The 27,963-nt window shown below is 41.8% G+C and overlaps 1 protein-coding gene across 43 annotated transcripts in view; it reads right to left on the bottom strand.

Annotated features, from left to right (window-relative positions):
- Positions 1-27,963, bottom strand: part of MAP2 (microtubule associated protein 2) — a 223,989-nt gene that overhangs the window by 26,445 nt on the left and 169,581 nt on the right. For 11 of the 43 annotated variants that reach the window (XM_071746807.1, XM_071746812.1, XM_071746818.1 and 8 more), the window contains 7 exons: positions 25,189-25,302; positions 22,966-23,043; positions 9,516-13,307; positions 9,074-9,280; positions 8,534-8,668; positions 4,280-4,341; positions 269-454 (listed from right to left, as the gene is read on the bottom strand). In XM_071746807.1, the coding sequence (XP_071602908.1) occupies positions 269-454; positions 4,280-4,341; positions 8,534-8,668; positions 9,074-9,280; positions 9,516-13,307; positions 22,966-23,043; positions 25,189-25,302 (4,574 nt within the window). Of the gene's footprint in view, positions 1-268; positions 455-4,279; positions 4,342-8,533; positions 8,669-9,073; positions 9,281-9,515; positions 13,308-15,657; positions 15,910-22,959; positions 23,044-25,188; positions 25,303-27,963 lie in introns of all 43 variants that reach the window. The other 32 variants (XM_071746829.1, XM_071746825.1, XM_071746820.1 and 29 more) reach the window with 14 other exon arrangements.

Below are 27,963 nucleotides of genomic sequence, written 5' to 3'. Positions count from 1 at the left end.
CTGAGCAGTCAGTGAAGTGGCACCCATATCAATAGACAGAAGGTATGTCCTTCTAGTTACAATTTATTTCACTTATGTTTCCTCTGGAGAATCTCCTTGGTTTTTATCCACTTTGTGGTACAAGTCTCGTAGCCTGATAATCAGTTTTCCTGCCACTGGATGTAAGTAATCCCACGTAAGCTTTACAGAGAATTACTCAAATTCAGCAGACAGGGAATTTACCTACACATCTCCGAGCTAACTCTCACTACCAACTCTGCTACCTTACCTTAGCATCTGATTTTGAGCAGGGCAAGCAGTCTCTTGGGCCTGCTGAGGAGGGCCGTACAGAATAACTCTCTGTATCGAGAAAAGTGGCCCTTTGAGTAGTTAGTGAGCAAGCTGAGCTGGGTCTTGGAGGAAGCAATGACTTTGCTCTAGACTTTGAGGCAGGAATCTTTGATAAAGAGGCAGTCTAGTCATGAGAAAACAAACAAAAGAAAACACAACATGAAGCTGGACAAAAGCAAAACACATGCAACATGGACAATAAAAAATGCCAAGCTATGAATTAGTATTTTTGCTGTGTCTGGTAATGGTGTCTTTGAAGTTCTGTCATATATGGAAGTTTTAGTTCTGTGTTGTTTGACTGAAACCAACTGGGTCTGGACAGTTACTGCTTTTAGGAAGTGCCTTTTTTCTGCAGATGGTATTTTCCTCTTGTGTTAATAGGACACAACTGGTGCCAGGTAACAGATACAATGGCTGGTTGGCTGCATTAGAAACAAGTGCAAAACTTCAGGAGCACCTTTATCCTTTATCCTCATCAAGTTGTGCATTTGAAACATATCCCTCCAGACTACAGTCAAGACTAAAACAGCAGGAATAGTAACAGCAAAGTTACACCAGTATTTCCACAATGGCAGAATGACTTGACAGTTCTGCTTCTTCTGCCACTGTGTAGATACAATATCCCTAATGCACCCCAAACATTCAGTTTTGTGCATTTGGAGTAACTCTTACAGAATAATAATGTGGAGTCCCTGGGATGAGGAAACCATATACAGTTGAAATGCTGAAATGTCACACGTGATCAGACACTCATCTGATTCTCAGTAATGACATTAACCCATTGAAAAAGCTCCCAAACAACAGGGAAGATTGAAAATTTTTGTTGGCACTTAGGAGCACCTAACAGCTTTGCAAAAAATAATTATCTGGAAAGATAGTAGGACTACTTGCTTAAGCAACACTTTTTTTTTCTCCCACTGTTAGAAGTGACACTACAAAGATCACTTAAAAGGTTGTTATCCTGGCAACATAGTCCTGGTTCTTTCTGTAGCCATACAAGCATGAAGTTACACAAAGAACCAATCCCAATGGGGCTGCAGGTATGGGATTTGGTACAGAAATTTATGCCATGAATTTCAATCAGTCACCTAGGCTTTCTGAATGATGTTTAGAAAAGCTGTTTGAGTTACTCCTTATGTTGCCTGTGTTATAAAATAAGAAAAGAATGGGTTGTTGGCTCTCTATGGACAGGTACCTGGCTTAGGCTACACACCCAGCCTATAGAAACCTGAGGCAGGTGTGCTGAATGTCACCCATTACAGCACCAACATGATTAAGAGTTGCAGAACTGTTTAACAAATAATTCCAGCCCTACAGCACAGTTGAGAGGACTTTCATTGGATTTCACCATCCACAGCAAGCAGCTCTACTGAGCAAAACAAGGAATGAGTTGAAAGGATGGGAGTGTTTCACTAGCAAGAGTATTTTCCTAGAATGAGTTTTTCAACATTTTTATCTCTCTTTTAATACTTACTGCACCATATGACAACATACAAAATTAATTCAGTCAATAGTTATTTTAATTAGAAACCAAACAATATGTGTTTCTGTCACATCAGAGGCTTCTCCACACTTTTATTTGTGGTTCCCATCCTCTTTGGGACAGATTTACAAATCCACTCAGGTGTTTATTGATGCTGAAACTGTGGAAGTAGGGTATCTGTGCTGGGTTGCTCCATGAAGCAGACATTCTGCAAAAATATTTCACCTGGTTTTCTGAACTTGAGATGTAACTAAACACACACAGTTTGAGGCTGAAATTCTCAGTCTGGAAAAAGGCTGGATTTGCCTTTTTCAATGTACAAGTTATGCAAAATGTTTTCCCTAATGAGACTGGAAAACTCTTACATATTATGACTTGAGGCACAACATAGAGACCTCATCCTTTTCCCTCATATTGCACAGTGTCCTCAGTGAATGTGTGCATCCAATGGGCATGCTAAAGATGGACAAGACTGAGACCTTTCAGTGGAACAGATGGGAAAAGGAAAGACCTTGAGCTAATGCACTGCTCTGTGATTATCCCAGTCTGGATTCCCTCAGTGTTATTTAGGAAGCAAGGCACATTTAGCATTGGTTATAGCAGCAGAATCTACCCATTTCAGTGATGTACTCAGGGCTGGTGGAGCAAGCAAAGAAACCATCTGCTTCAATTCCTGCCTGTGCTTTACCCAGAAAACTATTCTTATTCTCCATTAGCAATATATTGCTTTTCACCTCTGTTACAATTCATTTTGCTGAAAGCACCAGCTGTCCACCAGACAGAGATCTATGTAATACTGACTGAGACTCAGGGATTACTGAAGCTGAGATTCAGGAACCTCACTGTACTTCAGATGTGTTCCTAACACATGGCTGCTGTTACCAAGTCACTGCCCCAGGAACACAGCTCCCTCCAGCAGGTGGAACTGCTCAGCCTTTCCTGAACTTGTTCTGCAAAGCAGTGTGTGAACTGGAGTTCAGAGATGGCAAAACTGACCAGGTTGGGTGATCTAACATTACCAGTGGAGAGGAAAAGGCAGGACTTGAATGACATAAAAACTGAAAAGGAAGAAACACAATGACAAAAAATGAAGAGGTCTTTCTAAAAGCTGAGGAGAAGCCAAGGCACCGAAATGAAAATGTCCAAGAGGTGTGAGTGGGGCAATGAGAGAAGTGAGGAAACATGGAGAGAAAGCAAGGAAAGGATAGACTTCTGATCTTGCCCATAACATGACAGGATTAAGAAAGGTATATAGAAAGCAGATGATTTCAGAGAATAATTTTGCAGTGTCTGTACTTAGAAAATGTACCTTTGAAAAAAGGCTATTACTGATTGCTTTTGAGGAAGTGTTGATCACTCCCAAAGAACACACACTAATAACCCATGCTGTTGAATTGAACCAGAAACCTGTCCAGATACTTCTTACTGTGCTAGAAACTGCTCAAGGCAGTTCCCCAGTTACAAGCTGAAATGAATCAAACCTGAAAAATCACATGAAAACCCAGAATCTGTGGCTGAATTTAGGTCTGAATGTCACAGATCCTCCAAAGCCTCCAGTCAGTTATGCTGCTATCATCATTAAAAATTTCTTACAATTCATAAATAACATGCAGCACTTTAAAGATTTTTGTTCCCCAAAGAATTTACGATCTGGTTAGACAAATCAGCCATGGAATATTTAGAGAAACTTTATGGAAGTGCTTCATTGCTAATGATGGATAACAACGACAAAATATTGTCATGCTGTATATGTGAATCTGTGTGTGTCAGTGTCACATAACAAAGAGTTGCACAGGGGACAGTGTAAGAAGGTTGGTTTCCTGAGGATTTTGAAGTGTTGGGACAGGAAGAATGTAGGGTGAGCAAGGGAGCAGGGCAGAGAGGCAGCGTGGTATTTGCTGCAGGAAATTCAGCAGAGGAGAGCCAGACAAAGAGAGCAGAGCAGCTGAAGGCAGAGCATGGAACTGTCATGTTAAAACACAGACAAAAATCAGCAGCCCAGGAAATGGCCATTCAAAAAGCAATTAAATGCATATAAAATGCAAGTGGCCAATAACTTCTAGACAGGCATGACCCCTGCAGAATGCATGGGAAGGCACCCAGTGAGCACTGGCAGAAGGTTTCTGCCTGCATGGCAACAGAACCAGCTGGGTGCTGCAGGTACAGTTTATCCCAGAGGACAACCTGCCTCAAAATGCTGAACAACATCCAGCTCCTGCAATTTGGAGCCTTTGTGCCCCTGTGGATCTGCAAACTATCATTCTTCTAACCAGGACTATAATTCAGAGGTTATTCATGAAAGGTGGTTTTAATTACCCTTGTAAATGAATAATGAATATGGCAAAGAAATTCTAAAAGGAACACAAGTTTTAAATGGAACATGTAATTACTGAATTAACACAAAAAAGATCTGAAATAAGGACAAAAGGAGATTAAAAAGATGAACAGTAAGATGATTTTACTCACTGAGAGTTTTTCCTTTGCTTGTTTAAATACACCAGGAGCCTGGTTTGTTTCACCACCTGCTGCTGAGAGACCCAAAGAGAGACTTGATAGTTAAAAACAACAACAATAAGCATTTAGACTTAGTATACTTGTTAAAACAATTAAATGCCTTGGAACTGTTGTGCAAAGCAATTACCTTGTGAATTACTCCCAGTGAACTGTATGCAGAAATGTACCTGCCTTAAAAATCTCCTATATATTCACCATACTTGATATAAAATGGTATTCTACACATTTCAAATTGAAATTTTGTATTCCTGTTCCTAGAAGTCTAGAAACAACAGTAAAAAGCTCAGAAATAGCTGACAACAGTAAGAGGCTCTAGTTCTAAAGGTCAATCCTTAGATACCTTAGCATCCTGATTTTCAGGACTGTCCTCTAAAAATCAGGCTCCTTTAAGTAATCTGCAAATGCAAATATTGAGAGGCCCCTTGAAATCATCCCTTTCCAAAATATTAGCCAACATTCCTAATGGAGAGATTCACTGTTGAATTATCATCCTGGTTCCATCAACAAGGTCAGTGTGCTGTGGGTCAGACTTTAACAATTCAAATTATATCTGGGACATCAAGTATGTTAATGCAATATTTAATTTATCTGATTCAGTACAGTTTGAATGGAATGTTTCAATCTGACTTGGATTCCATTGTTACAAAACATTTTGGAATGGGGCAGCTTTTTGGGCAGCAGGTGAATAGTCTCCCCCCAACACTGCTGCTCAGGAATCACCGGCTACACAAAAACTCGGTGTGAAATCTTCTGGTGCCTGTGCCAGGATGCCCTCAGGAAATGCAGAAGCAGGACAGCAGGCACAGATTACAACCTCTGGCTGCAAACCCAATGGTCTTCCAGTTGTAAAACCAGCCCTAACACATTGTACAGGAGAAACCAAACAATTTCCTTCTTTCCTTGTGCAGTTCCCAGGTGTAGTGAGGAGATCCCTGGTCTCCTACCACACTGTCCATTCTTGTTCTGCCCTGTTGATATAATTTCATTAGTTTTGTGGAGGGGTTTTGTTTGTTTTTTTATACTGAGGGAGTAGGAGAGAAAACTTGTGAGGAGGAAAAGAATACACAACTATATACTCCAGATCTTCTGAATTTGCAACAGGAGTAATTAGAGCACAGTCCTCCTTCATCACATTTTACCTCATCTGCTACTGCTGGCTTTGGTCTGTTTTGCATCTCTTCTAAATAACCAGAAACAGCTTCTTTCTTCCTTCCCTTGGTACTGAACCCTAAACAGCTACCATTGAGAAGTTGAAAGATTATCTGGGCTGTTTGTATTGACTTACCTGAAAGCACCACAACTGCTCCATCTGGATTCTCTACAGGCTCTGCTGTGTTTAAATACCCAACCTGTTTTACCTCAGAGGCTGACCCCAGAACTGAAGACAAGGAACAGAGGTGTATCCCATAGTGCCTCCCTCCCTCCTCCCCCCCCCATAGCCTGGTAACTCCTGGCCTTGCCACCACCACCACTTTCTGATGGCACTCACAGACACTGACAAGCACGAGTCAGCTTGGGGTTCACTGAACTACTCCTGTCAAGGCAAAGACTGCACAACTCTCTATTCAGAGTTGACCATGAGGTTTCTTTTTCAAATGGCTCTCAAAAAGCACTCCCTCCTTTGTGGATATGGAACTGTAAGTTACCAGTATTTGCCAGTGCTTACCAGTGACATGGGAATTTTTTTTTTCTAGTACTGAGGGGAAATAGAAGAAAGATGTCATTTCCCAGGCCACTACATAGAAAATACAAACAAAAATTACTTTCTTTTCTTGGACACTTGTATCTTATAACTGGACACAATTAATTTTAAAATTACAGTAAATGCAACATGGAGTTTTTGGCTGATCACAATACACTCAAAAGTTGCATAGGCTACTCTGCTGAGGGACTTTTGATGGGGCTCCACTGGTATTGTAAAAACTGACAAGACCACTCTGAATTGGACATGCTGACAGTCAAAACTGGCTTCAAAAAATGGTGCCATATTTTATGTAAAAGGAAAATGGGAGAGAGATGATATCCACCTAAATTCCAGATCCTGGAAGAAGCTGGATGACTGGTTCAGGCTCCAGAATACATAAGTTAGCATGTATACATGTATACATGGCTGCCTACACTCCTAGGATAGAGCACTGCACTTTCTCATGGCGTCCCCTCAGGTCCCATCAGTAGGTATATAAAGATGAGGCAGAAGAAAAAAAGGAATACTGTGAATTTTCCAGCAACACTAAGTATGGCGAAACATTCTAGGAGATTTTTTTGTTCACTTTGTGGTGTGGTTCAAGCTCCTCTGCTTTAATGCCCAAACTTCAGCACACAGGACTGAAAATATTATGATCAGTCTGGGTCCATCATTTTGGTTGCTCTCCATTTCAGGATTTCAATGTACTGGGAGGCTGTTTCTGTATTACATTTTTCACTTTGACTTCTACATCTGCTTTTCTATGTATTGCAGTGAGAGAGGAAAAGCTCTGACAGTTGCCAGGCAGCAGGCATTTAAGGCAGCAGGGCAGATTTCCTTCTGGTAGCCCATCAGTGTGAATCAGGCCTCTTCAGGACACTATGGGTCAGGAGAGTTCAGAGGACCTAGCAGTAGAGTACCTGAGAGGAAGACAGTGCTGACCACTTGCTTGAGGAAGTGTAGACTAAGATGAGAACACTACAAAGCTGACAATTTTTTCCTCTATCTATTGAACCCCTTCAGTCTTTTGAAAGAATATGCGAATTATGGGTTATAACTTTTGAGCTGATTAAGCTGTGATTAAGAAAAAGCAAGAGGTAGCAAGAAGAGTTATTTTAATCTGTTTTTGTAGTCCTCCCCACCCCCTTGGGTAGTTCTGGTTCAGAGTGCAAGGATGGACAGCTCAGAGACTATGAGCTGAGGAGGAGCTGTCACTGCCACACAGAGGAGTTTGGATCAGTCTTTCCTTTCCTGGCTCCATTTGTCATGAAGGGGGAAGTAAAAGTGCCAGATTCCCTCACAGAAACAAGGTGATGGGACCAAGAATTTAGTTCTGTTGTTCTAATGAAATACAACCAGGAGACAACACACACTGCTTACACTTGAGGCACGATGTTAAAGTTACCCTTGCATAACTATACTTTGACTCTATTTTCACCTCCACACTGAGACTGGTCTAATTTTAAAACAGGAGTGACACATTGGTGCAAAACTGGACTGGAGAGTCTTAGGAACACTTTTGGTATTGCAGTGCATTACATGGGTAATAAATCATAAATACTCTTCTGAATTTCTAAGCCGTGAGAAGAGGCTATGTAGCTCTGCCTACCTGTGCATGGTTCTTCTCTTAATAAGCCTCATTTCACTCATGAACAACCAGACTCAAGCATATGCTTATGTTACAAGACAGAAAACTTAGATTCTTTTAGCTTTTTTTTCTTTTAAGATCACCAGAAAAGTCGAGATGTTCATCTTTCCACCCTGAACTTACAGTAACAACTTACTAGTGAAGTAAGTACTATGATGAAAATATTGCAAGTGTTCCTTTTTGGTCCTCTAAATAATGATACACCTATTGAGGTGTAACAGGAATCATTTATTTCATCCTTTCATCTTCCTCTAGCAAATATTAAGATTTTTGCTTGGAATGCATTTGTAGTGTGAGCCCAGATTTCTTCTCTCTCAGCTTCATGCTTCATGTGGCTGGATTCTCCCTGTGGATTTTGACTGTACAGCACAAACATCAGTGATAGATTGGGAAGTGTCAATGCAGGTAACATAAACCAACACAATAAAAGTCCGAAACACTTCTTATTATGCATGAGAGTAAAAAAGCAAAACAATGGAAATGCATACCATGGTTTGAGCTGTCAACATTTTCCCACCAGAAAAAAAAAAAGGTGTAAGTAAAAAAAAATGCAAAACCAAAAACCAAAATGATGAGCAGAGATTCCTACAGCAGCACACTATAAGCATGATACCAAGTTACAACCACAGCACTCAAGAGGCCCAAGCAATGAGGCATACATGATCATGGCCTCCATTAAATAAACAAATACCAGGAAAGAAAGAAAGAAAAAAAAAAAATACAAAGCACTAAAAAAGCCATACTATTGGTGAAGACTGATATTCTCAGAGGAAAAAAAAAAATAGAGAAGCCGCCATAGCCATGAGGTTTACAAACAAAAAAGAAATGTCTATGTTTGCCAGCCACATTGCATAACTGAACAGAACTCAGTCACCTGTCTGCTTCCGTTTAACACAGGAGAGATGAGTTGGTCTAGTATATTTGATAGCAGGTTTTAAAATGATTTTCCTGGAGGGAGAGTGGGCCTGAACGTCTGTTTTTTTAGCAAGTTCAGCTTTCTTATACACTGCTACGGACAAGAAAACACAGAAACATACAATCAGGAAAAAAACCAGCAAATAGTTTCATATGACAATACATCAAGTGGCAGGCCCACTGCTCCACAACTCCAACTCAGTGCATCGCTTCTCCTGGGGTGGAACAAGTCCTGGGAAGAAGGGGAGCACTGGTGCATTACCCTCAGCTCCGTGTTACCCAGGGACCAGTGGGGATGCCTACAATTGAAACAGGACAGGTGGAGAAGTGAGCCTTGCACATGGCTTCTCATAGAGTTGTACAATGTCTCATTAAAAAGCACTACCATTAATATTGTTAAAGTTCACATCATCGACAACAGAGTAACTGGATAGTACTTTACAATAGTTTTAAAAAATAATTAAAAAATATATATTGTAGTAGGGAGTGTTAAATGAACCTTTTTTCCTTCTCACTTCATCCCTGGAGAGTGTGCTAGGTTCCTTTTTAGCTAGTTTCCTTTCAGGAGTAGAAATCCTGCCTCTCCCAGTTTTAAAAGGTTTCTCTTTTTTATGCTTATCGAGAGATGATCTTCGCAATTCTCTCTCTGCCTTCTCCTCTTTAGGAACAGTCTCTAACTGTTCAGTCATGATGCTCCTATCATCATCTGTAGGATCAGAGCAAATTATAACAACAAACAAAAGATTAGTAACAAATGTTAACAATACTACAGTGGAGCAGAAAAAGAATTAGTTGAAGACAGAGCAGATGGATTAATAAAAAAAAGGCAGACTATTTTACCATTTCTCTGAAACATGCTGAGATTAATAATTTTGCTTTTTGATCATTATGATTTGAAAGCAAAAATACTTAACAGGCAAAACAGAAAGGATAATGCACACCTTGAGTATCTGCCCAGAGACTGTCTGTGTCCATGATGGAGTCATCGATTGTTGTTTCATCTTTGTAATCATCACAGGTTTCTGTCTTGTAGTCGGTGAGCATGATTTCTTCTCTCTGGGGTGAAGCAGGAGCTTCTGGGGAGCCTTCCTTGGGCTCAACTTGAATGTCAGCCACTTCCTCAACCTCGAGCTCCTCTTCAGCCTGGGAGTCTCCTGTTTCGAGGTCTTCCTGCTGTGTGGCAGCAAAGCGCACACTGTGGGAAGCAGATTCACCCTCATCAACTGTTGTCTGCACCACTGTGATAAAGTCATCCTCAACTGTCACCACTGATTCAATAATGCCTTTCAGTTCGGGTGGAGCTTCCAGGCTACCCTTGGCAAGCATTTCCTCAGCAGCAGGTTTCCCAAAGTCTATTTCTGGGCGCATCTCTGACTCAAGATGCTGCTTATTCTGTTCTTTTACTACTTCTACCTCTTCTTCCTCCTCTTCTTCACCTTTTGTGGCCTCAGCTGTCACTTCACACGGCAGAAGCTTTTGGATCTCCATAGGTTTCACAGCTGTATCAGAAATCTTTTCAGTTTCTTCTGCAGGCTGTGGTAAGCTCTCCATCTGAATCTCTGCTTGCTCTTCCTGGAGAGGCTCAGCTTTTGGAGGGAGTTGTTCCACAGAAGGCTCCTTTGCTGGTAGCTGTGCAGCTCTCTCTTCCCCAGACACAGGAGGTTTTGGAGGTTCTGCTTTGATATCCTCTGGTTTCAAGGATTCTCCATTCACACCTTCTTGAGCTTGATCATGCTCTCCACTGGATTCATAAGACTCCTCTTTATCAACTGCCTCTTGATGTACCAGATCGGGCTTAGTTACTTTTTCCTTAATTTCTGTTTCAGTCAGTTTAGAGATGTCCTTCTCATAACTAAGCTCAGTCTTGGAAAGTATATCTGTATCCTTTGCTTCTCTGAACAAGATGGTCTGATCTTTCTGCTGAGTGTCTCTGTGTTCAGGCTCTGCTCTTTTAACAGTCATTTTCTCTTTCACTGAAGTGACAGTAACAACCTCATTGATCTTAACATCTAAATGACTGTGATATTCTTGGTCAGCTCTCCTTGCAGCCACTTCCATATCATGCTTTATAGCATTGTAATCAGGTCTTATTGGAGCTTCTATCTCAGCTAATTCAGGAACAACACTAAGAGTCTTCTCCTCCCTTTCCATCAGCAAAGAAACAGCATCCTTGTCTACTGCTCTCTCTGAAGCTGACATTCTGCCATACATGGTATCACCAGTTACAGCAACTTTATCAGTCATCTCTGCTTCTTTCATTCCTAAGACTGCCTCAGACCTTGTCTTCTCTGGCTCTGCAGCTTTAGTGGGATCGCCCTCTTTAGAGTCAACTTGATCTTCACTTTTTTCTAGCACAGCATCCAGCTTTTCTTTTTTCTCCTGCTCAAAGTCCCTTGCCAGACTGGCCTCACCAGTGGCACGCTTACCTAAGTCTTTTTCACTGAGAAATTCTTTTGATTTTTCAGCTGCTGCCAGCTTCACTTCTATTAAAGACAAGTCGGGAGCCACACCACGCCTCAGTTTTTCATCTGTTCCTTCATAAAAGGGACAGGTTTCACTTGTTAAATTCTCACTGTCCTGAACTGGAGAAGGGAGTGGGACTGTGTACTTATTGAAAACACAGTAGCCCAAGTCTTCTAGCTGACTTTCAGCTTTTAGGGTTACATGGTTTTCATCTGTCACGGGTGGCAGGGCTGGGCCGCTGTCTTCCACAACAGCATCAGAAGGAACCGACTTCTTCCGTGCCATCTCAGCATCTGCACTCACAGAGGCTAATCTAGATCTTGTCCCTGCTAAGTCTAACATTTCAGGCAAGTCAGGAGCCAAGACAGTCCCGTTTTTGTAATATTCTTTGGCCAAGAAAGGTGATTCCACCGAAGTCTCAGGATGAACTTTTTCCTCTGCCGTTGCTTTTTCTTCTTCGATGTGCTCATCTTCCTCTCTACTATCAATGGGGAAGCAGGGGGCCTTTTCCAGTGCCGGTGTAGTTGCTGGCAAGTAGTCATCACCTTCATCTATGCTTCCACTAGTGCTAGTGAGAATATCTGAAGCGAGGGGAGAAAGATCATGTGCACGACCAAAGCTAAATCCTAGAGCTATTGAATCCAGGCAGGACATGGGCAGGTTAATAGACATACTTCTCTGCTCAATTGCAGATCTCCCACCAAGTCCCAAGCTCCTGCTCAGAGTGAGGTCATCTTTATTTTTACTGTGCAGTTCTCTCTTATCCCCATAGACTTTGGGGTCAATAGTGAACATTCTTTCCATTGGGGAACTTGGTTCTTCAGATTTGTCTGGTGTAAAGCTCTGAGCCAGGGTGCTATACCCCATTTCATGAGCAGACCCACGCTGCTGCTGCTCCAATTCTGTCTGTAATTCTTCATCCTCTTCCTCTTTGTCTTCAGGTATTAGATGATCTCTCTGACAAGGCTCATACACATGCTCTTTTGTGTCACTTAGCTCATAGTAATCACTGCCTTGTTTCAGAGCATCTGCTTTGAAGGCTTCCTCTTTCAGAGCTGAGGTTTCAAAATACTTCGACATTCCTGATCGATCCTCCTCTTCTTTCATCTGTTGAGGAGCTAAAACACTTGTCTTATCCTCCCTCGTATCTTTTTTAACATCTTTCTCTTTAGAAGTTTCTGGAGAAGGAGCCTTGTCAGGGGTTAAACTTGGTGCCCCAGGGGCTTTCTCTGTTATTCTGGAAAACTGAGTGGTATCAGCGTGCTCTAAGGTTTTCTCAACGGTCAGTTCATCACTTAACTTGGCTGGGGGTGCCTGTGTGCTTGGCTGGACCTCCTTTTTCGTGTCTACTGCTGCTGGGAGCCCACTTTGGTCCATTTCTTTTTTTCCTTTGAGAATATCAAGTGACTTTTTAGCTTCTTCATCCTTTTGGAAGTCTGCTTTGTCTAGGAGAAGTGTCTTATCTTCAGGTTTTGTGGTAAATTTACTGTCATCTAATATTCGAGCCTCTCCTTTATCATAGAAGTCATACCTGTCTTCTTCATCACTCTCATCCTTGGTCATCTCCTTCTCCTCCCCCCACACAGGGATTTTTGGGGTGCTTGGTGTTTTAAGGCCATCTACAGTTACTGCTGAGACTTCATGCAGAGCTAGCGTCCTGTCTCTGGGGATCTGCTCATCTTGAGTGAGATCTTTGGCAAACAGTTGGTCAGTGGGTTCCTGTTTTGTTTTGAAACTGTCTTTGAGTGGAAGCTCCTGGGGGACAGTGGGAGCTGGGCCTGAAGGAAGTTCACTTTTGGCTGCTTCTGCCTTGGGTTCTGATAGCAACAGAGAACTTCCACCATGGCTGATGGCAAGATCCTGAACACCTTTAAGGTCGTCTTTGAATTTCATAGATATATCTTGGCTGGATGATGAGGGCATATCTGCAGTCCTTTCTTCTGTTTTGCTCCCTTTAGGCAGTTCAGAGGACAAGCCCTTTTGTTCTTGAGAAGCAAGAGGCTTGGCAGAAGATTCTGCAAAACTGTCTTCCCCTTTCTTTTGTGAATCAGCTCCCAGGATCTGTTCTGATAGAGGTGAAGGCATTTTTTCTTTGTCTTTGCTCTGTGAATCCTTTTTATCTATAGCCTCTGGTTTTGCTGGCTGTGGAACTAAGGCATCAGATTGCTCACCAGTCTTACTGTCTTTCCCAGATTCAAGCTGCTTTGTGTCTAATGGTTCTGCTGTGAAAGGGCGTGTGCCCTCCTGGACACGGAATTCCATCTTCGTGGCTGCAAGTAAATCTCAAGTAGTTTGTTTGGGTTTTATAACAAGATTATTTAAAGCACTTAGAGTTAGGCAGTCATGTGGCTTATAACAACATCTTGGTATGAATGATGGAGAGGGAGAAAGATGCAAACATGCAGCAAGGCCATCCACCTAAAAATGTGCTTTAAAGTGTTAAACCCCAGTTTCCTTTCTAGACATGAGGCTTTATGATGAAATATGAGTTGTATGTATATAAATATGTGACTACTGAAATGAGATGGTTTCATGTCAATTCTTCATGGTTTGCATACAACAGTAAACCAACTAATGCTCACTCATTCGTATGCTATGCTGGACTCTCTAACTTGTGTTAGTTTTGAGTTAATAAATTCTGCAAGATTAAGTCAAATCAGCAGTGTCTTTGTGTGTTGCTGACATTTAAAACATATATTCTACATTTCTATATCTAGTCTACATTTTGCTTCTGCATGCAGCCTAAACTGAAGAAATAATGTATATAAAAGTTTTTGTAAGTGTCAGAAGAGGCTGGCTTTCCAATTGCACCAACTTTTGACACAAAATGTCATGGCTGTCATGAGGCTGGTATGTGTAAATTGACAAGGTTATTAATAGTCCCAGATCTTGAGGGTCTGGTCTTCAAAATGGCCAACCATGTTCAGCTGTAACTGAAGTCAAAGAATACTCAGCATTTTTCTATGACTGTAAATCAGGCCATAATTAAGTGAATTTGAAACTAAAAATGCTGCTTTTACTGTCTGCAATTTCTAGTATTTCTAGGGAGTACCAGCTAATTAAGTTTGTGGGTTTTTTATATATATGCTCTGTCAACCATTAATAGATGTGTGGGTTTTTTTTTAATATCCCATAGAAAACAATGATTTCTATAATATGAAAATTTTCCTATCATGGAAAATATCGAGAGATATTGCAGAATGTGGCAGAACTTTCTGCTGTAATCTGTAAAAAGAAAACTTCTGTGAGCTTTTTCTCACAGCAGTGGGCCAACCCTCAATCTTACAATCTCTGATTTAAAGCTCATGGAATCATCATTTTGCTCTGATGGTTCTGAATATTTTAGAACAGCTAGTATCTAAGTATGGTCATTCTTTAAATATTCACATATGTTAACATTTAGTCAAAAAAGCAACTTCCATTTTGAACTTTAAGGGTAGAAAAAACAGAGGTCTGACACTAAAGTAATTTTTCTCCTTTATATTTTTACATTTTGCGACTTACTTGCAAAATCTATGGAGCATAAAACCACGGTTTCTGAGCTGATGTCACCCTCATTTCACTGAAATTAAATAGCTTAACACTGAGTGTATGTATCCTACTGTGCCTCTTACTGTAAAGCAAATGAGTAATACCAATGGCATGAAAACATATTCTGACTGCCAAAGCAATTTAATGGGCTTTAGCTGGGCCAGCCAAAACACCAGCCTCCCAAGTGCAGCATTTCTTGGCCAGGTAGTAAATGGGTACTCCATACACTCTGTCATTACACCTTGTTGTACTGGCTGAAGAGAAACACCATGAAAAGGGAAATCTCGATGTCCAGTCCTTATGTACTGTAAGACAACTGCTTGCAGTAAGTTGTTCAGTCAGCAGATCAGAACTTCACACTATGCAACCAATCTGAAACTTCCCTAGGGAGGCAGACACCCAGGGAAAGTGATGAAGGCTTTGCCTGACCAAGGCACTCCAGCAGGGTTAAACATTTGTAACAAGGCAAGACACAAAAATTCAGAGTTCTGGCAATGACCGAGGAGGGGAGGGGTGGACTGCAATGAATGGCAAGGATATGGGATATGATGCAATAGCTTTAGGGAAGCTAAACCATAATGCACTGAAGCAGACACACACAATGCCTCCCCCTCCCCCCAAAAAAACCCAACAAAAAAACCAAACAAAAAACCCTCGCTGCAAATGAAAACATTTCTACAGTTTAAGCCTCTTTATGTCATAGTCAAAGTCAATAAATCCACTTTTTGAAAGCAAAGCAGATGAATCTCTGCACCAAAAAGAAAAAATATACATATATTAGCAATGTGACTGGCAAACACATCCGAGATGAGGGAAAAAGGCTGACGCAGAGGACTCAGCTTAGCTGCAAAGCACATTTTACCATGGCAAAGTAAAAAATCAGGAATCAGCCACAGTGGTGGGAAACCATGTTGTCATACAGCACCTAGGCAATCATGTTTTCTGCTACACACTCTTCAAGCATAATAACAAGAGCAGTCATACCAATACATGGGAAGAACAGGGAATGAAGCAGCCTTGGGAAGCACTGGAGAAAGCGGGAGGAGGATTTGCTGGCAGCAAACACATGCAAACCTAAGGAGAGCAGACCTTCCCCAGCTGAGGAAATGGATGTGTCTTTTGGGGGCTTTTCTGCCACCTCAGTTACACTCTCCCTGCTGGATGCCATGCCTGGCACTTGGTTTTCATGACACACTTTGGCCTCCAAACCTGGATCCGACTGACCCTCACAGAAGCCCTGTGCCTGGTCCGAAGGCTGGGTGGGCCTCTGCTCTTTTCCCAGCTGCTTCCCAGGAACAGCAGCAAGTTTTGCTTCCACAGCCATCAGGCTCTCTACTGGTTCTTCTTGGGGATGGAAAAAGGAGGTGACAACAACACCAACAGTAAACACCAAGCACACAGCTCAATGGGATTGCTTTCCCATAAAGCTTTCAGCTCCAAAAATTTTACATTCAATTGTGTCAAAAGAATGCTGGTATCCAGCTCATTGTACTCACTGTGGAACCGAATATCCCTGAAAGAAAAAACTCAAACAAAACAAAACAAAAAACCTGTCTCCCCAAGAGCTGTTCATGCTGCAAGATGAGAGGTGGAAGTGTTTAACAGGTACACCCCTCCCAAAGATGACTGTGGGTCAAATATTCATTGCAAATGGAAATGGGATAGGATGATGGATGGCCTTGAGCACCAGTGCATCAATGAGCTCTAAGTACACTGCTATTCTTCTGGTAAATGTGCAGTACAAGACATTAAATTGAGGTGAAGGATGGTATGAGGCATTAATTTCTTTCCAGTAACCTTGGCAATACTGCCTGCTAAATTCCAGCAAGTCAACCTATCACATGGATCCTGTATTTGGCAAAATATTGAGCCATTCCATAGTCTTAATAAGCCTTATGCATAGCTGATAACTAATGGTTTCACAAGAATTCAACCAAAATTCCTACACTGAGGAGGTTTATAAAGAGTTTCTTCCTCAGGCTGCCTGACATCTAAACTCTGTGTGTGAACATAATTCAACACAAGGATTCTTAATTTTCTCTTCTGTTATCCCACTAGCACTTAGGCTCCTCACCACCAACTAAGTCAAAGGAACCAACGAGTGCAATCCATCTATCTGGATTTCTAAAATACATCACTCTGCCTGGGCCTCTTAGGGTCAGTACAGCAGTATCACAAGCTGTCTTTACTCATGCCATGGCAAAGTCTCCCTTCTGGACTGTACTCCTGCCATTGCTACTAAGACAGAATATTACTCTGTTAGTAATAAGAAGTGATATGAAATCAGGATTATGCGTGAAGCTTTTGATTCAGCAAGATCCTTAAGCAGCTGACCAGCAGCCATGCTGCAGTCAGCCTCCCTGGCCTCCCTGGGTTTAAACTGTGCCTCACACTTAAAGACATTGCTGAATCAGACTTAGAACAAAGTTGTTTCATATCTGGAAGTGGTTGGATTCAGCCTCTTGGTACTAAAGTCAATCCTTTTAACAAAGGATTGATTATTCTCCTGAGACTGGCCTGTTTAAAACCAGACAATCAACCATCCATCCACTCCAGATCCACCTTTAAAAAGTGACTTAAGGCATACAAACACTATTTGAGGCTGAGAAAATATAATGTAAAGTAAACATATTATTAGTAAAATATAAAAATATCATTAATGTTAGCTACTATATCTTAAATGAACAGAAGCCAGAAGATTCAGAATCAGAACTGGACCAATGCCTGAGCGTTCCAGGGATATTTACACATAGGCAGACTGTAAAAGCAGCCTCAGAGAACAGCTGGTGTTCAGGTACAAGATGCTCTGACTTGAAAAATTTGCTTTACTTTTTTTGCCCCAGTTTTATGTAGTTTTGTACATGCACCCCTTTTGATTGAAACACTGTAAGGAAAGCCTCTCATTTTACTTTGAGCAATCTCAGGTATACACCTCCATGTCCACCTCACACAATGCCATGTGATTAAAATTAATTATTTACCCAAGTAAAAAGTTATCCCTGACTTAATAAAGGGATCCTACACACTCCCTCTGTGCTGTAGACCCCCTTCTGCCAAACAGACTGATTGCTTACAGGCAGTGAGGAGGGATGGTTCATCCTGCCTATCTTTTCACTGAAGACCCAGCTTATTTCCTTCTTTTTTTTTCTCCTCACAGATGTTCCGAGATCTTACACTTTCACCAGAGGCAGATGCACATGACTGAAACAGAAGCTTCCCATGAATTAAGAAATCCAGGAGTGCTGTTAAGTACAGCTATAGGGACCCAGCTTCAGTAAGGCCACTCCTGTGATTTTCTATATCCCCTGGCTCCAGGCAGACACCCTGGCATTAACTGTATTCAGTTATTAGCACTGATCTCTCTCTTGTGCTGTAGCAGTATTAGGCTACATTATCCTGCTAATTGTGAACCACTCTGGTTCTCCTGACCCAGTGAGCAATGTCAAGTATACACCTCCATCTTCCTGACACACAAACCTGTAGAAGATTCAGTACCATTTTAAAACTCAGCTCGTGTGTCCCAAAATTGAGTTAGTAAAATGCTCTGAGGTGAAACAGGATCAATCTTGCCTTGGAGAAGTCAGCATTCCTCTTAGTCACTGAGAAGGATTCTCCCTCATTTCTCTAAAAGCCATTTCACTTCTATGTAACACCTGTAACACTGAAGTGTTCAGGCCATGGAAAGAGGGAGTACAGAAACACAGCAAGAGTAAATATCTTTCTGTTCCTCCTTGTTTGTAGTCAGCTGACACAATGTTAAAACCAACTGGAGATCAAACATGGCCCCGTGCTACTCAAAGTCACCTGTGTGTACCAGGGTAAAAAATGCTTTCCTCTGCCAGCAGGAGAATTAAAGATTTTCCACAGCTATCTTTGGTATAGACACAATTTTTTTCCCCCACTGTGTTAACAACTGACTTAACTCCAGTAACAATCTTGTGGCCTATTTGTTCTCAGAAGTGATTCCCTGGCAAAATGAACAAACTAGCTTGGGCTGCTTTTAACTAGGGGCTCCTTTTCTTCTTCTATAAGCCAGGCCAGCAGACCAAAAGCCCTGATTTAAGCAGGAACCATGGCTTCACTGACCCCCAAAAGCTGCACTCCTTGCTCATGCTGCAGCTTCACTCAGAGATGGAGAAACTCTAGAGAGATGTTACTTCCATGTGGGGAGAAAACACAGCTAAGGTTCCCTCCCCAGAAAGCAGCAATCCCAGGCAGATACAGAATGGAAGGGATGGCAGGTGAATGGAGGGGAAGAGGAACAAAATGGGACCATGCTCAGTTCACCTTCATCATGGCCTAGCAAGACCTCTGTGCTCTTCACTGTGGCACTGGGATGTGAACTAGAGCCAGTCCACTCCGAGCTGAACAAAGGGTGCTCATAGTACTCCTCATCCGAATTGTAGGGCTCCTCATCGGGCACAGCCACTGAAATGGAGGGGGGCAGGTGTCTGAGACACTCCCTGCTGGCAGCAAGCACACAGCCTGGGCACTGGTGTAGCAGTCCCACCTTATCCTCTGTCCCTCCATCTACAAATAGACACACACAGACAAAAACTGCAGAACAGACAGACAAAGAAAAGGCAGGACAGGACAGGACAGGACAGGACAGGACAGGACAGGACAGGACAGGACAGGACAGGACAGGAGGAAGGTGTGTGCTGGCAACATTGCAGGGGGGATGAAACCATGGAACCAGCTGGGCTACAGGTTAGTGCAGGATGGGGGGAAGAGGCAGCTGAGCATTTTCAACACTTGGGCCATCTATGTGCTGTTTCCTACAGTGTAATGAACACCAGAGACCAACAGCTGGAGTAAGTGAATTTCAAAACTACCCACTTACTACTTAGAGGAATTCGTATAGTATACAAACCACACCTGAGGCTTTGCACTGATACTCATATGTATTGTACAGCTGACTGGCTGTATTAAAAACCTCTGAAGTATCCCAGCACATTATCCCATCTTGCCTTGTAGGCAAGAAAACACAGACCCTGTCTCTGCTCCTACAGGAACTGTCAACAGCAAAAATGCTTAATACATATTGTGATGGTCTGAAGTCATCAGGAGTGAAAAGTCTAATATTGTTTAGGGCTGTTACGTTTGTGGCTATTGCAGATTTACATCGTTTATTTATCAGTTTTAATAAAGATACTTTCAAAATTACTGCAGATAATTTCCTTAACAAGGTATCTTTAAAGAGGATATTTCCTCAAAAGAAAAATCTTTTCTTTGTTATTTTAGTCTCTTCTAATAGTTCTTTTTGTCTCAAAGTGTGGGAAAGATCCCCAACATATTCTGAAGTCCAAGATTTAAATCACTTCTCACAATGGCTAATTCTGCTTTAGCTGCCAGTTAGTTTTTTAAAAAGGCTTTCAAGAAGCAATTTTCACTGTAAAGAAATCCATTTTTATAGGACACCTTGTTCCTTATAGGTTGCAAAATATTCTTATTTGGTATACTAAGCCTATTTGGAATGCCTATTTCAAAACAGACAACAGCAAATCAAAGGCACCCTCTTCTCCTGCAACATTTAGGAAAATTTTTACATGAAGACATTGTTGACCATTGTCAAAAGGCAAGGAGCAGAGAAGAAATGCCAAGTTGGCAAGAGAATATTGCATCAGCCCTGCGTGACCAGATACAACTAATAAAAGGATAAGACAGTGCTAGGGAACTTTAATTTCCCGAGCAAAATTATGTTACTATAGGTGAAATAAATGAAATAATCTCAACGAGGCAAATTAGTTATCTTACCTTCTGCAGCAGCAAAAAGGGACAGGCTCATTTGAATGGTTTTCAGCAGCCAGATGAAAGAAAGAAACCCACATCCCCTGACTCCTTTCTCTCATGAAATACACTTGACCCACAAACCTCTCTGTCTTTTCTACCTTTTCTATTTTTTTTAATTTGTGCTTGCTGCATGGCTGGCCACATCCACCTTTGTCATGTCTACAGCAGTGATTTCCTTCCTAGGATGACTGAAGGAGTCTCCTTTGGATTCAGAGGAATTCAGACACACACTGACAAGTGCACGGAGAGAAGGGGAGCAAAAGAGGTCTGAGGCAGATGCGCACACACAGCGCTCACCTTTGTTGTTCAACATCTGCAGATTTGGATTAATTTCATAAATTGTATTCTACTCAGCAGAAAGACAGATACACAATGTAAAGGTGCATGAGAATGGATAGCCACATGGTATAGAGAACTGAAGGTTTAAGCAAATACAGTTAAATTGGGTCAAACCCTTCTGAGACTTACCCTTCTGAATGGGAGCTTTGCTTAAATAAAAATGACAGGTCTGGCTCACTCAAGTCAGCAAAAGCTTAACTTATCACAGAAAATTAGTAGCACACTCTCTAACACAGACCAGAACATAAGATTTCTACTGCCTTAACCACATTAAATTTACAACAACACTGATATTTTGGGGAAAAGCAACATAATATACTTCTGGTGAGATTTTTTTCAAGAAGTTCCTTCTTTTCATCGACCAACTCTACTGTGAGTTCCAGTTTCAGAGCTGGACATAAACAAAAAGTTTCCATTGTGCATTAATGACTCAATACATAATTTCTGTCCATACTTCCCTTACAAACACTTTTAGGATTTATACAGGCCATCTGCTCAGGAAAAAAAGGGCTGAATCAGAATCTTGTCATGGAAAAGTCTCTGTTCACTAAAGCTAAAGGAAATTATTTATTCAAATGTTTTTAAAAATGGTGAAATTGTGTAAATCATCAAAATGTATCCCAAACAGTGACCTTTGAGTCCTTGCAACCACCCCTAAGGGGATAGGTAAGGAAGTGCTGTTACACTAACACAATTCTACATGCAAGGGAAGAGAAAAACAACGATGTTAAATGACTTGCTGAGTCATATGCACAGCTGGAAACAGCAGGGTCTGGTAGTACATAATAACCTTGAGTTGTATATAGTGTTTTGCCACCTTCTTGTGTTAATACAACCAGCAAAATGGTGTCTGTTTGCTTATGGAGCAATCTACAACCTCCTGTCAATTAACCAATATGAATACTAAGTCCTAAACCACATGTAAATAATCCTGCTGACAGAAACAGCACACAAAGAGAATCCTCAACCAAGGATGCATTGTGTAAGAACCTCGACATTAGCCCAAAAGGGAAGAATTTTACTGTGACATGAAATACCAAAAAGCATTTGCTGAGTTAGTCATGTGAACAAGATGTTAAAAATTAGTGGTAAAAGCCTTGGAACAATTGTAAAAGCCTTTGTTAATGCCTCACTAGCTTCCTTTTCAGTTAGTAGTTTTGACTGCCATTACAGCTCTTGGTGATCAGAGTCTAGGAACAATGCAGATGTTTTTTTTTAAAAAAAACACAACCAATTAACCAGAATTTTTAGTGTTTACTACCTGCATCAAGTAAGTATTTCCAATATAGTGGAATTACATCCTGCAGTTGTCTCAAAAATGACTGCAGAATGGAACCTGCCCAATTGCAGTGTCCTAATAAGCTGAGCATCAGACCCTGTGAGCACATGAAACAGGAACCCTCCACTTTCAAAATTAATAGAAGCTCTGTGTTAAAATACCAACAAAGTTTGTTAAGCAGATGGTAACAAATTGTTTTCATGCACTTATTTAATGAAAAGAGAAAATGCTAAATGAAAATAAATGGACACATAAAAATGCTTTTGCCATGGCAGAGTTCAACTGACAGTCCCCTGGAGATTTGGAACCCAAATATCCTCATGGAAAGGCCCAGATTTAACACACTGCTGTCTGCCTATACTGATGGCATTTATATTGTTGCAGCAATCTTCTCCTGCTGAAGAAAGCACTGACACACATTGTGACAACTTCACAGGCTCCTGCACTCTGTGTACAGAACCCCCAATACACCAAGGCATTGAAGCATGAATTACAGGTTGAGGAACAAAGAAATGATCTGACTCTGAATCTCCTTGCTTTTTGCATTTAAGATTCCCAAAACAAAGCTAATGATTATTAACCTCCCCCTCCCCAAATAAAAACAAAAACAAAACAAACCCCCAAAAAACCCAAAGCAGCCAAACAAATCCTAAGAAAAGCAAGATGTCCTGAACCACAGTTTTGGTGACCACAGGAGACATCTTGACTCATATTGCATATAACAGGTAAAAAGGTGAGCATCACCATCTTTTTGTCTTTAATGTGGATGTAGTTATCACATCCTGTCAGTTACCCCTGTGCATATGAGTCTACCTTATCCATGTATGGCAGCTGGTTGGCAGATGGGGAGTTATTGCTGGAGAATGCCTTATCTTTTCACATGAAGGTGCAGAAAGTATCTCCATATTCTGATACCCTCATGCTTTAGATTCATGTCTCAGCCCTCTGCTGGCAGCTGTGCTCTGCAACATCCAGGAGACCCTTACCTTCCTCCAGAGCTCCAGTCTGCTCAGAAGCTGGTGATGGAGGTGGGGAAGGAGGCAGGTTGGCTGACTCTTCAACTGCTAGAAATTGAACAGTGAAAATGAGACAGGGCAGTTAATTCCAGGGAGACTGATGCTTGATACAAGCTGCAGTCAGCCTGTTCTGTCCAGCTGAAAGAATTATTTAGTGGGGACTTGTGTCTAGTGGATTTTCAGATAGACCCTTTCAGAATAAATGGACTTTCAAAATTATAATAAAAAGGATTATTTTTTTCAGACAAATATGAATGATTTTTAAAATTCTGGTCACAGAGTACAATAAAAAAATCAAGTACAAAATTGTCTTTTAAATCCATATTGCCACTCAGAAAACCTCCGCTCACCTGAAGCAACAACAATAAAGCATCAGAGTGTAAAAGAGTTTATAAATTTACACCGACTGTCAAAAACTCCCATCTAATCCCTTCAATTTACCTTGACTACATGCACAAAAAACATTCTTCATGCTTTTTTTTCTTTCCTTCTGCTGAGCTCAGGGTTAATCACAGAATACATGCAAATACCGCTTGTCTAAATACAAAACAGCAGTGAGATCTTAGATGCACTTAGCCAGGGTTTTACATTCATTTCCAGTCATGAGACAAGATGCTGAAACCAAGTGATGTTTTTTCAATTATTTAAATTCAAGCATGATGAAATCCTAAACAGTTTCTTAAATGAACTCAGCATAACCTCTGCATCTCACTTAATACCAATCACTTCAAGAATTTTTTTTCTTTGAAAGCAGATTTATTACTGGGGCTTAAGCAGTATTTTTACAGACAGGTAGGCCACGGTTTCAAGGCCCCAGCAGAATTTCCCAGGTTGCCTCCTACTGATTTCAGTGTGGTCTGGAGGAGAACCTTACGTGACTTGTCCTTAAGACGTGCTGTCCAGGGACAGAGTAGCTACACCTTCATCACAAAGCATTTCCACCCATGGTTATTTAACTGACCACAGGAACTATAACACAACAGTTGCAAACTGAGGGTGTAATTCTCACAAGATCTTTAAAATGTTTAATCTAACTAAAGGGAACTGAATATCCATTTTGCCTCTCCAAAGCCCCAGGGAAGCAATCTCTGCTTAAATATGTATGAAGTGTTTTGCAGAACTGGGGTCTACCATGCAAAGCTGAATGTCTGTAAAGATGAGTATTACCAGTATCCCTGATGCTGTTCAAAATTGATTTAATGAAGCAGAAGACCTTGGGAACAAAATTTCTAACATGTTCTCTAAATTACTCATTGACTTCAATTCATTCCTAAGCAGGGTCCAGCCACTGTACTAAACAAAGCAGAGTGCCCTCAGGGAAACACCACAAGGCATTATTTTGATTTCATCACAACACACGTGCACTCAGGAGAACTTATCCTGGGGCAGGCTTGCAAGACTTGCCCTTCCTCAGGACAGAGTATGGTCTTTCTGTGCTCTTGGTGTCTATGTTTTGAGCTGCTGTGGAAGTTTTCTGGCAGGAAGGAAGCACTGTAGGTATGAATGGCTGTAAATTTACTTTTAAATATATATATATATATATATATATATATACATACACATAGTTTCAGAGACATGTTTCACAAAGGAGCCAGCAGGAGGATGGGGGCACAGCATGGACCACTGGCAGTGGTACCATTCCCAATTTGGACCACAGGTAGCCCCCTCTCCTACAATCTCCCCTCACCCTCCTAACCCCCCTCCCACCCTCACCTGGTGTGCCCCATTCCTCTCTGCTTCCCACGGAGGTGCTCCTCCTCCACCTTTTTGAGTAGCTACCACCCAGCCAGCATAACCTCCCTTTTCCCATGCCTCTCCTCTATCTTTGGCTCCTCAGGCATCCACCTTTCTCACTCCCATTTTACAGGGCTGAACACGAAGGGGCTGCAGGGTCCCACAAAACACGATGCTGAAGCCCCTATCCCCAAATTCCATTTACAGCCAAGCCACTCAGGAGTCAGAATCCAGGTGGAGAACTGCTGCTGGAGTAAACAGTGAACCAGGCAGTCCCAGGGCTGTGAAGAACTGGGGTAAGAAGGATATCCCTATTTGTACATGGTTCCAGCATTAATCCAGTGGTGCTCCAGTTAGCCCATGACCATAACACAGAGCTGCAACTGTTTTTTAGTACTTCACAAACATATAATACCTGCAGACACAAGGGTACTTTGAATATATTTTGTCTCATTTTACCTATAGGTAGTGGTCCAGGCTGATCTTTGTGCTGGGCTTCTTTTTCCTGTTCACCTTTTAGGACTGCTACAGCTTCAGCTGTTACTACTTGTACTATCCTTGCAGACACTTCTTCTGTGGCAGCAGCAAAGTTAGAAAAAACAAAGAGAATTATGATAGTGAGAACAATGAATTAAAATTATCAAGATTAGCTTAAACAACAAAAAATAGAGGATGACTTAATCTATTTTTTAAAAGTAATGTTTTTTTCTTGAAATATGAGCAAATCATTAAAACTAAAACAGAAGGACCAAATATTCCAAAGATCTCAGTGGAAAATGCTGAGTATTCATATTGACCAAGATCCCACCCCTTACAGGAAGATGCACGCAGCATCCTTATTAAATGTTCTCTCCATTAGGAACAATGTGAAGCAACTGCAAAATTTTAAGGTGATAATTTATTAAATGTCCAGAAAACCATTTTGCAGGTACTATTTTGCAAGTGAGAGTAGAATGGCCAGCTGAGTAATGGCATTTCTTGACATTTAATATACAGATTGAGCTGCATTCTTACGTGCACTTTGGAGGGTATTTCCACCTCATCAGCACAATTACTATGCATCAAAGGCACTTCCCAGACAAATGTCTATGCTGATGAAGGGCTTGAAAAAGAAGGGCCAAAAATCATTTTTCTATGATTAAAATGTACAATACACTTTGTCCTCCTCATCCCTTCCAAGACTGCAAAGCAAAGCTGTATTTAAACATTAGGCCTGAACATTAGGCAGAGGGACTGCAGAGAATAACATCAGCTGGGTTGGGTGGGCTGTGGGGCCCTGGTCTGGGACAGAGGCTTGACCCCTAGATGCCACAGGACCCAAGATTCACCTTTCCCTCCCACCCTCTCCTGTGGGGTGAACCCCGGGGGACTGAATAGCCATGTGCTCTGGGGAGTGGAGAGTGGCAGTGGGGATCTTTCAGAGAGTAAGTACTTTCAAACAGAGAAATGGTCTCCCATCTTGGCTCTAGACCCACCCAAAGTGTAGTGAAATGCCACAGGCACACATCTGTGTGTCAGGAGTAATCAGAGAGGTTTCCTGCCTTTAAGGTCCATCCAGGCACCTTTGACTGAGAAAACTAAGGACTAAGGGATTGGTCCAGCAGAACCATTTACAAAAGAATTCAGAGGAATTAATTTTCTCATCTGCCCATCTCACTCTCCCCAACTCATTAAACAACATATTCCTCCCTCTCATAGCCAGACTCAGTGGAAATAAACCCCTCTATTCCCCAGAAGTTTCTGTGTCCTGTCTGACAGTTCTGTGTCCCCTCCGCATGGAGCTGAGCCCCAGGGCAGGCACCAAGTTGCAGGGCTTGGCACACACCTGAAAACGGAGCAAGAATCCCAGTGCTGCTCCACTCCCCTTGTGGAGACTGAGGTTCCTCATGGGAGATGGCAATCCACCCTGCTCCTGCCAGAGCCCCCCCTTAATCACCATCCCCAGGGCAGGAATAAAGCTCTCTGCTCACCCCTTACTGCATCCTTCAAGCAAGGACTGGCTGGGAAGGGGAAGTATATTTAAATCAATGACTTTATTGCAGCCACCAGAGCAAGGGACACTGCCTGTTATATTAATAATGATAATTTCTTCTCACAGCGAGTACTCTTCCAGAATTTCTTTCTAGTTTTCATGTAAAATTATTCCTCTTTGTTCCTCCTTTAGAAAAGCTGGATATTTTCTGCCCAAAAGCATAGGTGTGAGCTACTTCCACACCTGTGTTTGTCTAAAAACAAAGCGCTGGGTTAACCTCTCTTTTGCACAAATTGTGTAACCAGGTATTAAAAAAACCCCACCCACTGGCAAAGAAAATTCAGAATGGTTGGTATTTACATCTTAAAATCCACTTCCCACCTGACTGGTTGCCAGGAGGGCAGTAACCACAACAGCTTTACTGGCTGAAGCCAACAGCACGAGTAGATGGATGTCAGAACAACTACCAAGCAACAACAAGAAAAAAAGCTGATTTAAAAAACCCCTGTCAGCTCAAGAATACAGGAGTAGAAACTTGTCAAGGATAAATTCAGACTAGAAATCTGATGATGATGCTTTCCCACTGCCAGGGGTGTGACGTTCTGGATGTCTTCCATACAGCAGGAAACAACTCAATTGATTTTGAGATGTAGCTCAATGCATTTACAACAGGGACTACACAAAATTGAGGTTCCTGTAGCAGTAGGAGACTGCAAATGACAGCTCCTGTTCTCTGTTCCTCTCTTCAATGACATTCCCCTAGTATGAGGAATTATTAAATAGACTTAAACAGCACTATAACCCCATAAATCAATCTTGCATGTGGCTAGGACCAAGGAACAGGGATATTGATTGAAAGCCCACCAATCTTCCCAGCTGCCTCTCAGGGACTGCACCTCTGGTGCTATTTGAATTTCTCCCGTTCCCATGCCTGCTGAATACTGGGGGTGCTTCTTGGCACCTCTTGATTCCTTCCTCATATGAGAAACAGGGCACAGATACCTCCCAGGCCTTCCCAGACCATCTTGTGCTGCTGCTGTTGCAGAGCAGTGGGGACTGGACACAAAAGGTCCCCTGGAATCATTACAGGTCTTGATGATTCCCCATGTCCTGAAACACATGCAGACTGCAATATCAGAAGAAACTGGAATTAAAAAACCGTGCTGTGGCCCATTGTGGTGCCTGTCCCACACTGTGCTGCAGCCCCTTGCACTGGGGGGACACATGGGTAGCAAGCAAACCACTCTCCCATAAAACATCCT

The sequence above is a fragment of the Heliangelus exortis genome, chromosome 6, assembly GCF_036169615.1.
Source record: "Heliangelus exortis chromosome 6, bHelExo1.hap1, whole genome shotgun sequence".
In the NCBI taxonomy this organism is placed as follows: Eukaryota; Metazoa; Chordata; class Aves; order Apodiformes; family Trochilidae; genus Heliangelus; species Heliangelus exortis.
This window is presented reverse-complemented; position numbering and strand designations above follow the sequence as displayed.